This window comes from Ambystoma mexicanum, chromosome 1q, assembly GCF_040938575.1.
Source record: "Ambystoma mexicanum isolate Mex_15411 chromosome 1q, UKY_AmexF1_1, whole genome shotgun sequence".
Taxonomy (NCBI): Eukaryota; Metazoa; Chordata; class Amphibia; order Caudata; family Ambystomatidae; genus Ambystoma; species Ambystoma mexicanum.
Genome location: NC_090922.1, coordinates 602,565,973 through 602,580,131, shown reverse-complemented (window position 1 = coordinate 602,580,131; position 14,159 = coordinate 602,565,973). Strand labels below are relative to the sequence as shown.

General features: G+C 45.0%; 1 protein-coding gene across 1 annotated transcript in view; it reads left to right on the top strand.

Moving 5' to 3' along the window:
* COP1 (COP1 E3 ubiquitin ligase) overlaps positions 1-14,159 on the top strand; it is a 1,876,694-nt gene that overhangs the window by 1,477,143 nt on the left and 385,392 nt on the right. Inside the window, exon 17 of the mRNA XM_069641145.1 lies at positions 2,760-2,884. Within this exon, the coding sequence (XP_069497246.1) occupies positions 2,760-2,884 (125 nt within the window). The remainder of the gene's footprint in view (positions 1-2,759; positions 2,885-14,159) is intronic.

Sequence of the window (14,159 nt, the reverse complement as noted above, 5' to 3'; positions counted from 1 at the left end):
GAATTTTCTGCCATTTCCTCAAAAAGCATAACAGTAATGAATATGTAATTTGTTACCCATATTCCTGATTTTATCCTCCACCCGTTGTATAACTCTCACATTTGGAACGTTTTCAGATCAGCATGAAACACATCTTAGATGGCCATTACAGTTCCCTAACTTGTAGGTGCATGAATTTTACATCTCCAGAATCACCTAGAAATTACCTAAAAAATGGTACAAAAATGTAAATAATCTGCCTTATGGTTGCTGGGCAAAAGGCCTAAATGATAATGGTCATTTTATATTAATAGTAAATCTTCATGTATGACACATGGCAATTCTCCTGCCTCCAGGTCATTTGGTCTCACTGGGCTCGCCTTTAACCAGAGTTTTTATTATTCTTTTTGAAGTTGGGGTTTCAGCCTCCTTCCTTGTATCCCCATTTTCACACATTTTGGTCATGCTCCAGCCAGGGGAAATTGTCCTGCAGTAACTGCCTTCAGAGCCAGCAAGTCTGGGGAACACTCGGATAGGGTAAGTACCTACTAACCCACTAGAAATTTGCGATCATCTAGCGACTGTCTCTTAAAAGGTCATTGCGTCAGGCGAACCTGTGGCCTTGGACGTGCCTTTCACGTCCAGGGCGCTCGCGCCTGGAATGCTCTACCTGTACATCTGCGCAAAACGGAGAACTATATGACTTTTAGAAAGCAGCTCAAAACCGTCCTCTTTCATTTTAATGAATAATTAGTCTTGGCTTCTTTTAATCGTGTTCTCTCCCATCTGCTTTGCGCCTGGATGCCTTCAGGCTTTGGCGCGGTACAAATGCAATAACATAACATAACCTTTAGCAGGACACTTTATTGCAGTTTGTAATTAGCTGGGGGATGTAAAATCCAGACTGGTAGTGGATTACGAAATAGTTGTCCTCAGGTCTCTTCTTTCTTTTCTAACCAAAGTTCATTATGAGTTCCTTGTTAATCACTTGATGCTTGGATACTTTCGATGGAGTAAGGGTGATGTCAATGATTATGCAACTCCACGCAAAGTGCCATTTGATACCCTCCGTTAACAATGGGGCACAATTGCAGCTTCAAGGTCAGTGGCATCTGTATTCCTAGATGCTCTTCTGTTGGGGCACCCCAGAATTGCCTTATTTTAGCACCAGCCCTCATTATAGAGAGAGGTGTTTGCTATGTGGAGTGCTCTCAAGTGTAGTTTACATCAAAAAATGGCAAGTAGGAACTCTGATCTTGTCTTTGTCAGATTGAGCGGCGCTTTTGGAAGCAAGCACAGTTCGAAGTTCTGCATTACTTTTGAATGTTTCAGGTCCTGCAACTAAAAAAGACGTGCGATTTAGTGTGGCTTAGTGGGAGCAGCACAGGGGTTGCTGTTTGGTTGGATGCGAGAGGTACATTTGGAGTCACTGTTGCATTATTCTGTTAATGCATATTGTGTGCTAGATTTTTGATAGGGTGTTGCTTTTCAGCAGGCCCTAACCCACTGCCGGTGTGCAAGTTAGTGTAATGGGGGGCAGGGGCGAGGTAGTGAAGTGGAACAAGTAGGTGATAGAAGTGGGGAGATGTAACTGGCGCGTGAGCATATGACTTTTGTGTTGAAAGTTGTATTAGGACAAAAATGCTTTCATGGATTCAGTTGCTCACGTTGCATGCTCGAAATTGATTGTTAGCATAACATCAAGCAACAGTCATGGGCCAATGTTCACATCCACACAAAATTGCAATGCATGTCTCCGCATAACATATCATAGCGGATAGCAGCTCAGATCCACGTTTTTCACTGTCGGTGTTTTACATACCTGCACTTTTTTTCTAATTTTTTTGAAAGTGGTGTTGGGTTATTTCGTTCAGTGTTAGAATGCTGGAGAGTTGAAGGCATTTGTGCCCCAGCATCAAATTCCCAGACAGCCTCTGTGGCTTTTCTGTGTGATGTTACACCAGACATTATCAGTAAAGCTGCAAATCGGGGTATTCCAAAGGCATTCTGAAACATACCTATGGATGTTATCCAGGAGTCGACTGGAAACCAAATAGAGGCACTGGAAATAATTTTAAAAATGGCCCCATAGTACACATCTTAAGCAAGCACAATCCTTTTCCTATAAGAGAATTTGGAAGTAAAATAATTACCACACAAAAGAGACCCATGGTGCAGAGGCCCACCGGGAAATCTCCAGAGGTCCCCATAGGCCAGTCCACCCCTGATGTTAGCATGGTGATCTGTTGCCCAATTCCATCACCATAATTTCCGTCTATGCCTTGCGTCTATCGTTCTGCTGCTTTCCTATCAAACGTTCAGCATGATCTGACCACATTCCTAGACTGAAGTACACCTTTCTCCAGTTGAAAAATCCATCTACACTGCAGTCTCTTCAAATGATGGATAAACCGACACCTAAGAGAACGGTTTATAGAAGCTTGTGAGCATATCAGTGGGACAGGGCTTGTTAAACATGCAGCTGTTGATGTGTTTCAGATTGTACCTGTTTTTGTACTGAGTAAACATATACTTCTGTCCTCGAATTTGCTAATAACAGAGAAATCATGCATTTGGAGTAAGAGAAGTTCTAAGGATTATAAGTACACTATGAGTTGCATTTGGAGTAAGAGAAGGTCTAAGGATTATAAGTACACTATGAGTTGCATTTGGAGTAAGAGAAGGTCTAAGGATTATAAGTACACTATGAGTTGCATGCTCACTAGTATTCACATGCCTGTTGATGGTTCCCAATGCTTTCAATCTGTTAATGATTGTAGGTCGACAGACAGCCAGTTGAAACTGTGGAACGTGGGGAAGCCTCATTGCCTTCGCTCCTTCAAAGGTCATATCAACGAAAAGAACTTTGTAGGCCTGGCATCCAATGGGGATTACATTGCCTGCGGTAAGTCAAGCTTTTTGTTTGCACTCTTATTTGATAAGTAGAACGGTGAACTATAGTTACAGCATATTGTTATTGAATCCTGCTGTTTTGCTTTGTGTTATTTCAGTTATGTATTTATTGTTTTTTGTTAACGAGTGCTTCTTGACCTGCTTTTAGGATGAGTTTGGAAAAGAAAGGGAGAGGTTGATGTGTGTATTGTGGATGCATTTGGTATAAAGAGTATTTTCATGGTCCCTTTGCTTTATTTTGATATCTCCTTTCAGCAAATAATTAAAAAAAAACACAGAACACATTATAAAACCTGCAGTGTGAATACACCGATTAAGAGAAGAAAAATACTCACGAAGTGACAGACGTGCATAAAATAGCAATGTATTTTATATCACTGAGTCTTCTGTACCACTATTTTTACCATTTGCATGACTTTTGAATGTTTCAGGTCCTGCAACTAAAAAAGACGTGCGATTAAGTGTGGCTTAGTGGGAGCAGCACAGGGGTTGCTGTTTGGTTGGATGCGAGAGGTACATTTGGAGTCACTGTTGCATTATTCTGTTAATGCATATTGTGTGCTAGATTTTTGATAGGGTGTTGCTTTTCAGCAGTCCCTAACCCACTGCCTGTGTGCAATTAGTGTAATGGGGGGCAGGGGCGAGGTAGTGAAGTGGAACAAGTAGGTGATAGAAGTGGGGAGATGTAACTGGCGCGTGAGCATATGACTTTTGTGTTGAAAGTTGTATTAGGACAAAAATGCTTTCAAGGATTCAGTTGCTCACGTTGCATGCTCGAAATTGATTGTTAGCATAACATCAATCAACAGTCATGGGCCAATGTTCACATCCACACAAAATTGCAATGCATGTCTCCGCATAACATATCATAGCGGATAGCAGCTCAGATCCACGTTTTTCACTCTCGGTGTTTTACATACCTGCACTTTTTTCTAATTTTTTTGAAAGTGGTGTTTCCCCCTCATCTAACCCACTCATACCACCTTAACCCCCCCCCCAAACTCCTATCACAAACACACAACACAATTTGTTTTTTAAAAGAAAAAAGTAAACGAAAACTCAGTACTGAAAACTACATGTTTAAAGTGCAGATGTGTAAAACACTGGACAAGAAAGCACAGCCAATGAGCAGCTCCACAGAGGAAATTGCATTAAGGCATGACCTCAAGCGAACTGTGGCCTTGCTAGCATTGTCCAACATATTGTGGTGCTGTGTCTCTCATGGAGATTCTGGTGGACCTCATCTCTCCCCAACATATGATAAAGCAGTATAGCGCATCTGACCAGTACCTAACGTTATCTACATCCCGTTAAGATGTGGGGTTCCTTATTTCCAGTTTGTCATAGTGGGGGTAAAGTACCAGTGGTATGAGTTACCTTTACATTTCGGATAGCTCAGTGTGAGTTATGCGTGAGGTGTGTGTTCAAATTATCACTGTGGGTTGATGGTTAGCAGCAGTGTGTAGGTGACAGTCTTGTCTGAGGTATGTGACCATGTTTCGGAAAGTTGTAGCCCATTCCCTGCACGGGATAGTGTGGGTAATATTGTGAGGAGGCGTCATCAGTATTTTTTGGGAGTTTGTTACTGGGTGAGTGTTTGATTTGTGTGGCATACGTTGAATTGGTAAGAAATGGAAGGGTACCAATGTAGAATTGAGTGGGCATTCATTTGGGTTCCAAGAATGATAGTTGGGTGTTAGTCACAGACTAGGTCTGAATACATTTTATACCACAGCAATCATTTCTAGCATTGCAGCAAATGGCAATCTTAGGTTTATGGTCTTCTCCACTTAACACCTGTAAAGCATCTTAGAGGGTTGCATGACTTATCGGGAGGTGGCATGTTGTAGTTTGTTGTGTCACACAAGATCGTGGTGATGCTGTTACAGCCTGTTTCGTGATACTGCTTTGGATGTCGAATGTGTTGTGCGCCTGGGCATACTAGAGCTGTTGCCCATGTGCAAGTGATGCTGGAACCCTGTTAGGCATGTTTGTTCCCAGAAAGGCGGCGGTACTAGCAGGATGGTGCCTCTTACCGGGGTGTAGGTGGTGGAAGGGAATATCTCCAGCCCAGAGTTCCTGCATCCACTGGGTGTGAATTCTTTGTCACAACCTTTTGTATCTTGCCACGTGGGAGCAGGAATGAGGAAAGGATTTGGTGGGATGAGTCACTGATTAATGCAGTTCATTTAAAGAGAAGGGGGCAATTTGTTCTGTCTTAGGCTGTGTTCAGTTTTAACACCTCTGTTTATCGGTATGAGTGTGCCTCAGTTGCTTTCTTTTGAATAGATCATGGTGATCTGTGGTTAGCGATGAGTAATCCAGGAGAGCTTCTGCTGCTAATAGTCGGGGATTGCCCCGCTTTTGCAGCTAGTTGTGTATTTTGCTTCACCTGTTTTGAGCGGTTGTCTAGGATTTCCTCTTTGGATAGATTGTTTCTTCTTGTAAATAATGATAATGTAATAACGTTTTGAGTGCTTTTCTGATAGACTGGATCTGATATAGCCATGGGATGAAGGTTTCACAGTTTAATCACCATAACTGTGAAAGAAAAACTTGATTGGTGTTCTCTGTTGTATTGGAGTACAAGTAGTGAGGATACCTTTTGCGGATCTATATGTCCTCCTTTGGGTAAAACAGCAAATTTTGTTTTGAATGCGGTTTAGGCCCATGCACTTGAGGGCCTATGGGCTTTCTCGGACCAGTAGAATGTGCGGAGTGCTAGTGTTGTCAGTTCTCTTGTCTATCAGTAGTAGTAGTCTTGCAATAGAATTTTGTATCCTCAGTAGGTATTCAATTAGTCATGTACATGATGTGTGTGTCGTCCAACCCTGAGATGCCCAATGTAGTTTTTGTCCTGTGGGGTATCTTGCCAAATATTTCTAACCCAAGATGACGGGCAGTAGGAGGTTCACTTTCTCCATTGATAAATCCACAATGAGCATATCTACAGCAATCATCTTCTAGTTACCCAATTAATTCAAACTGGCAGACAGTTTACTCTCATCATCATGAAAATGAGGTCCTGGTTTACATCCAGCAATACAACACAGATGCTTTCCAAAGGCTCAGATCCACAGTCCTTCACAATAGCATAGTGTAAACCTTGTCTCAAGTGATCCATACAAGGTTGGGGTTGTTAACTGCCACAAATAAACACACATGCACACACAAACACCTCTTGTAAAGTAGGTGCCCCAGTTTATTCAGTGTAATAACACTTGCATTGGAGGACCTATCATAGTGGGGTGAAACCAGTGTTTGTATTAGGCATTGAGTGGGACCCTTCATAGGGAGGGTTCAGATAGAATGTTAAGACCCCTGGACAAATGCTTACCCCTCACGTGTTGTACTTCAATGGTCCAGCCTGGGGCAGAGAGGAGATTGTTGAGGAAGAGCAGAAAGCCCATGGGGCTGCCACTGTTGGGCAACCTCAGCACCTTGCACCCCCCGATAACTGGGCTGGAGAAAGACAAGTTAGTGCTCTGTTATGTATCTGTATGTATACCTCTGTAAAGCACTCCATTGCTTTTGAAAACTAGGTCCGCACTCGATAAATAATGTAGTGGTAATAATAACTTAACACGCCCCCTCCTTAAATATCCAACTATACACTCCAGCATCCTAGAAGATTTGATCTGATTTCCAAGTGATCATTTCAGGCGAAGGTCCTGGGAACATATTTATTGGGGTAGCAGAAATAAGCCTTCTCAAACTCAGAAAAGTGATGGTCTGCAGGGTTCGAAATTGAGGGCAGCTGGGAGGGTATCCAGTGTAAATAGAATATATGGGGGTGGGGAAAAGGGAGTAAAACGGGTGGGATGGGGTTATAGACATAGGGAAACGGGATTGGGGGGTGCCTAAATAAAATAAAAAATTAAAAATCTGTATTTTTTCAGTGTTTTCTATTTGATAACGTTTTTGTTAAGAGAGTTTTTGAAAATAACACATGGGTCCAGCTGGGAGCTATTTAGCTCCTGCCTCTAGCCTAGCAGAGCCTGGTTAGCTTGGAACAAACCGCTACTAGGTGCTATATTTAGCTCCACAGGCAATTTGCGCCTTACAGACATGAACACGTGACATTAACTTTGAGTATTTGACAATGCTAATTGCGAGAAACCAGAGGGTTTCTCACCCGCTAGTCCCCTGGGATCTCTTTCTCAGGTAGCCAGTGGCGAGACACGGTATTCCGCCCACCCCCTTTTTGTTCATCCACCACATCCTATTTTCTAGGATTTTCCGAAGTCCCAATTCCCACCCCCCCCCCCCCCTTTTTACACAAACACTGGACCGAGGAAGATGGTGACTGAGAGTAACCAGACTAACTCTCTCACATTGTACTGGACTTGTCCTGTTAATCGGGCAGGCAAAGTCAGCCACTTTACCCTAAGTGTATACACCTGATACCAATTAGCTCTCCTCACACGTATAAAAGGCAAAACCTAAAGACACACTCAAGGCGGCACACGAGAAGCAGCATAACTTCCGGGACAAAGTCACACCTACTGGAGCAGAGCAATGGACCAAGGGACAATCGCAGTGGGATGAAAACCTTAAGGCTTACCTAATGGAGGTCCTTGCCTCCAACAGACCGCGAAAAGACACGTGGAGAAGGCCAGATCCCACAAGTGAAGATTGCATTGTGTTTCAAGGACACCAGCGACCCTCCTGGGTGAAAGACAGAGTTGGGGAAGCGAGGTCAAGCCTGTGGTACTAACCTGGCTCCGAAATTAGAAAACGCAAAACAAGAAAGAAGCACACACAGCCGGTGAGTTGGCAAGCGATCTGAGAGACCGGTGTATGTTAAAGTGAATGAAGTAGCAACATCATAGCACAAGTAAAGGCTGCATGCGTGTGGATGATACTCGAAGGAAGGCAGACCTGTGATTGAACTTTAAAGTGAAATACAGCTGCAAGATCAGCGATACTAAGTAACGGAGTGGCCCAGCGAAAGGAAGTAGCCCATTCGAAATGTCTGTGTGAAAGGTGCATTGTTTGAAGCTAAAGGGCAAACAAACGGCAAGAGTGAAAGTAAATAGTGAACGTTGGGTTGAAAGGGTCCTGCGTTGGTCTGTAACGAAAGCCACGCACATTCGAAAGACTTCGACAACCGAAAGTGGTCAAAGCCCGATTGAGGGAGACCCGAAGTGTGTTCAGCTTGGGGAAGGGGAGCCCCCTTGCAACTTTGTGGGAACTGTATCATGAGAGGTCGAAGCCCGGCAGAAGGGGAACTACGAGAACAGTGTGGTGAAAGGTCTGAGCTCGGCAGAGGGGGGGCCTTTGTGAACATTTTGGTTGAAACATTATTTTTAAAGTCAGAGAAAGGAACTTTAAACGTGGAAGGCCAGGCGGGCCTCGATCCACGGTTTTGAATTGTGTAGTCTGATGGAACCCGAGCCAGAGTGTCATCCTGTGTACAAGGATTGCCTTACCCTGTCAGGCCTAACGTGGGGAGGAGAGCTGGTTCAGCCACATTATCATTTGAACACTAACTTTTCCTTTTGAATTCATTTTCTCCTTTTTACACTTTTTGCACAAGAGAAAGGACAGGCATTAGGAATTTGTTGTCATACGCCATTTTGATTTGACAACTCCACTGGGACTGTTTTGTTTATCGTTTCATGGTCGAGACTACTCCCATCTTAGAATAGGAGTTTTCTACAACCCCAACTTTTTCAATAAAGGTTTTACAAATTGTATCCATTGTGTCAGTGTCAATACTTAATGATACCATGCCTTCCCTGCATAATAAAGAAGCATTAGGAAGTGTCTGGTGCACATTTTAACATTAATGAATCATACATAATGGACAAAGTTAAAGTGTACCTCTCATGTGGAAGTTAAATTTACGTTGTACTGGGTACTCCTAGGTCCCCAGCAGTAACTTGTGCATACTGGATGATGCCTGACACTGAGGAGCTAGTTTAAGCTCCTGCTCATCTGATCTTAATTTCGTACCCTGCTCTGATCTATTGACTACCACATCCCTATTGCCTTGGACATCTTCTGCCGGTCAGCAGCATATGACACAGCAGATCACAGGATTCTACTTTACTGTACCCTTCATATTGGGGGAATGTCTGAGATGGTCCTAGAATGACTTTCCTCCCTCAAAGAATGGGTAGCACAAGTGTCTTTGGGCCAGTTCTCCTATAAATATCAATAAAAAACCTGTCCTTCATTCCATAGACTAAAATGTTGTCACATGAAGTACACTCTACTTTTCTGACCTCCAAAAACAATCCTCCTTGATTTTCAACACTGGGTGGACATCGCCTAGTCCTTGCTACATGAATTACTCCAACATATAATATTAAGTTACCAAAATCTATTCTAAAGCAACTTTCCCTGTTGCAGAATCTGGCAGTGAACCTGGTGCTATATCTCAAGAAGGACCACATCACACTTGTACTCAAGTACTTCTGTTGACTCTATCTGAGCACAAAGTGACATTTAAATGCTCTATTTGATTCATCAAACAACTAGGAATGTTTGTCACAATTATGCGGCAGCCATGCTGAAGAGATACAACCCCAGCAGATCACTCTGACAAACTAGTTCACGCCTTGTGTGTGCGCCTAGGACTAATTAAAGCAGAATCCTAAAGAAGTTGTTTAATGGATTGCTTTTCTCCCGCAGGTTCCTCATCTGATAGATATTCCCTACAGCTTTGCTGCTTTGGAAAATGTTCGACAGGGGGTGTAGTGGACCTCGACCTGGTCGTCGACCGCCGATCCGTCTTGCTTTGTGTCTGGTCGTCGGCTACGGATGTGACATCAGGCGTCATATAAATACCATGTCACTACGCCCCAAACTCAGTTCCTTTTTTTCCGCACACTAACACCCTGCTTGGGAACACAGAGCTTCCACTCTCAACGTTTTCGTGAGAAAACATGGTCTTTTTCAAAATCCTCGATGCAAGATTTTGGTCGCTCAGGTATCAGGTTTCAAATAGTGTTCCGATTGTGGCACCAAGATGTCCATCACTGACCCACGCAAGTTGTATCTCTGGTGCCTCGGCACGGGTCACGGGACGGATGGGTGTCCATCGTGTGCCAAAATGCAACCTAAATCCCTTCGCAATCGTGCTGCAAAACTCGCTCTGGGTCGACCACCCTCAAAATCTCCAGCGCGGTTGAAGGTTCGCTCTTCGGAGGCTGAAACTGAGGGGCATACCCTCGAGAAAGAACACCGGCGAAAGAAAAAATGGTCCCACTCGAGGAGCCACTCTTCCTCGTCCCGAAAGAAGAAAAGGCTTTGCTGCCATCATCGGGATTCAGAGTCGTTGACGGAAAGAGGTAAGCTGTCAGCTGGGCCTACCACCCGCCAGAAGTGGGAAGATTTAAAATCCTCGATGCTTGCAATGTTCCAGCAGCATGCTGCATTTGGCGCAGCTACCCCCCCTCACCCCACGACCCTCACGCAGCATGCTTCGGACCCAAGAGCGGCGCTCAGTGTACCCGACCCCTCTAGTACACCGATACCGACAACGGTGGGGCTGACAAATATTTTGGCATCAAAAGGAAGCCCAGTTGCCCCCGTGCATCCATGGATGTCGACGCTACTGCGTATCAACACTGACATCCACCATATCGGTGCCGAAGGACAAACTCTCGAAGGTTGACGAGAAAACATTTACGCTGCAACCCTGGTCTGAATTTTTTTGATACCATGCAAGGTATCTCCGGCGGTCATGACGCTGATGACCAGGGAGATGACGACCCGATTTACTTGGGTTTAGGATGGTTGATTATTTTGACGACCAGAATCAGCTTTTACTGCCGGCCCAAGGCCTCCATGACACCATGGTCTGGACACATCTCCAGACCTCGATTTTCAGCAGTCCCAGCCCCAGCTTCACAATACCTCTAAATTCTGGGCTCTGGTAGAAAGGGTTATTGACACCCTGGGTTTGCACTCATCAGAGGCGCCTGTACAAGGTTATGACCTTACCAAACAACATTCTAGATGAAGGACTTGCCACTGAACGGAATATGCCTCTAAACCCAGCCATTGCCGATACATTAGCAGTTATGTGGCAAAACCCATGTTCCATTCCTCCTGTCAGTTCGACTAATTCCAGGAAATACGGGATGGCTAGAGGAGACCCTTCATACCTCTCCTCTCACCCTTCCTCGCTGGGGCTTGTTATGCAGGCTGCTACAGTCTCTTCTAGACCTGCATCTTCTTCATCCACTCTGCCTTCAGACAGGGAAGCAAAAAAAGTATATTCCCTGGCAAAAAAGGCATTCACTTCAGGTAGCATGGCCCTCAAAGCAACAAATGTGGCAAGCAGCTTTGCCAAATAGTCCTTTGGTCTATGGACAGCAGTGGAAAATGCTGCTCAGTATGTTCCGGAAGGAGGAATGCGCAAGGGCTTCATGCAGCTAGCGGAGGATGGGAAGGAGGTGGCTAGGCATTTGCTGGGAACGGACCTGGACATCGCCGACTGTGTAGGCCGATCTATGGCATCAGCCATAACACTAAGAAGCATGCCTACTTAAAAACCTCTGGTTTCTCACCTAACGTCCAAGTAAAACTTCTGGACATGCCATTCTAGGGCGGTCTTCTTTTCGGCCATAAAGCCAACAGTTCCTTTGAAAAGTTCAAGGAATCCAAAATTGCTGCCAAATCCTTAGGCATAGCAGCGCAGCTGGCCATACCGGCATTTAGCTTCGCCTCTAGGTCACAGCACTACAGGAGATATTTATTTATTGGCCACTTGTTAGGCGATTATACAATTAGAAAAATGGTTTCAGCAACAGATTGGGGACAGGGGAAGATAGACAATAGGTTACAACAAAGATAAATAATTGCATTAATAGTACAAACAAATCATGAGAATGAAAGGGAGGGGAGACGCACCTACTATGCCTCGTGAGTGTGCAGAACGTGCAAGTACAGAGGGGAGGGTGTCATGATGCCTACCCCCGGGCATCTGGACCTAGTCCATCAGCCCCGGAAGCAGGCATCCAGATGTTTATTAAAACCTCAGCAGCCCCGGCTAGGGGCTATCTGGGTTCAGTCCTGGCGCCTTAGGCGCCAGGCTCATAGTCATTACTTACCTCTGGCAGACCATGCTGCAATTGAATCCAGGCCAACGTGAAGCCTGGAGAGGACTATTTTTGCTACAGGGACTATTTTTTACTTGGGTGTGGTTCTAGGGACTTCTTACCTGGGACTACTTTTTGAGGCTATTTAAACCAGGCCCGACCAGCAACACACGCTTCGCGTTATTCTGAATTTCAGCAGCGTAACGCTCACCATGCCTGCAGCATCCTGTCTTCTGCCACGCCCGCCTCGAATCTGGACATCATCCTAGAAGAAAGGAAGATAAGAACAAGAACTTACCTTCTAATCTTCATCTGTTCCCGAACTTGCTGCACTTCCAAACTGGTAAAAAGACTTCAGAAATAAAAGTATTGCATCGCTAGCAGTAGCGCCCCGCCATACTTACCAGTCTTCATCTCCACGGTCCAGCGCTGCTGCCATCATTTCGTCGCTGCATCCGTGGCACCTGGGAGAGACAAAGGATAACAAGGTGAGCCGGGTGCCAACAAAGACCATCAAAACAACCATATTATACTCACCAGAGTTACCGCCCTAGTCATCTTTCATCGGCATGCAACATCTTTAACGCCGCACCTGTGGGAGGAAAAGACACTTGTTAAAGACATTTTATTTATTTTTTACCGGACAGCGCTGGGTAATAGACTCTTACCTGCGTGCAACCTGCAGCACTTCAGGTGAACTCCTCTTGGTTCAAGCTACAAGACAAAAGGGGGGAAAAGGAGTGAATAACAGACAATTGAACTCTAGACATTATACTTATGGCTCCTTGCCACTTGCCACAGAGTCCAACACGTCTGGAACTCGCCCAAGGTCTTCGAACCAGTGAAGCAACTGGAATTCTACTCGCCCCTGCGTTCGGTGCAGGATGGAGAGCTCATCATTACAAACAATAAGGTGAGGGAGCAAAAGGGAATATCAGAGATGCTAGAGGTAACGAATTAAGTGAGCGTTTCCTCGCATCCACTGGGTGGCTAATTCCCTTCTCCTGCTTTTAGGAAACTCTTTTTACGAATCAAGCAAACGAAGCTAGGAGGGCCGGTCCATTCAGCCATCTCAGCACTACGAATAACGCTGGTGGAGACCGTAGTAGTCGAGCTCCGATCGACGCCCCCGTGGGAACCAGGTGAGCGTAACAGAACGCAAAGCCTATCTATATATCCCCACGCGGGTGTAATGGAAATCTCAGAAACTGATCATCTAGCCCAATTGTTAGGGGAACTCGGGGCAGAAGAGCACTCTGCGCGCCAAGATACTAATGCCCTCAGGAGAGAACTGATTATGTCAAAGGAGCGCACTGATGATCTTGCTAGACAACTGCTGCAAAACCAAGCTGGGCAAACGCCACTACCTGGACTCGGGGGGGAATCCAACTCCTGTTACATCGAACAATCCTGTGCAAGGGATTCTACCAGGGAGCATTCCTTTAGCTCCACCCAAACGTTTTTCTGGGGACCCGAAAAGGTTTGCCGTGTTCATGAACCAATGCCGCTTGCACTTTCTATGCAGACCTGGAGCTTTCCCAAACGACCAAGCCAAAGTAGCCTTTGTACTATCATACCTTAGTGGCAGCGCACGGACTGGTCAATTCCACTAGTCAACCAGGATGACCCTCTTCTTTGGGATTTTCAGGGTTTTCAATTGAGCATGGAAAAACTATTCACCAGACATTCACAGGGACAGGCCCTGGATAACAAACTTTTATCCCTACGACAAGGTAATCGGGATCTGCTAACCTATATCGCAGCCTTCAATAGGTTGGTGGTGGAAACCGGATGGCCAGAGGAAAAACGAGTTACATTATTTCATTGTGGACTTCGGGGTGAACTCAAAGATGTTTTGGCCCAAGTTGTGAACTCACCCCAGGATTGCGCAGAATATATAGACTTAGTGGTCCAGTTAGACCACCGACTTCAGAATAGAAAGGCTGATCGAGCTAAGTTCGAGAATCGGGTATTGGTTAAACCCAATGTTACCCCTAAAGGAACAGATGCATCAGAACCTATGCAGATCAAGGGGGTTAAGGGACCCCTAACTCAAAAGGAAAGAGAAAGGAGATGGCAGATGCAATTATGTCTGTACTGTGGGGCCTAAGGACATTTTCTACGGGATTGCCCTATAAAACCATCCAAGAAAGTAGTCGGAGTTGCTGTTAGAAATCAAACATAGCCTGATTCGGAAACGACCACGCCCGACAA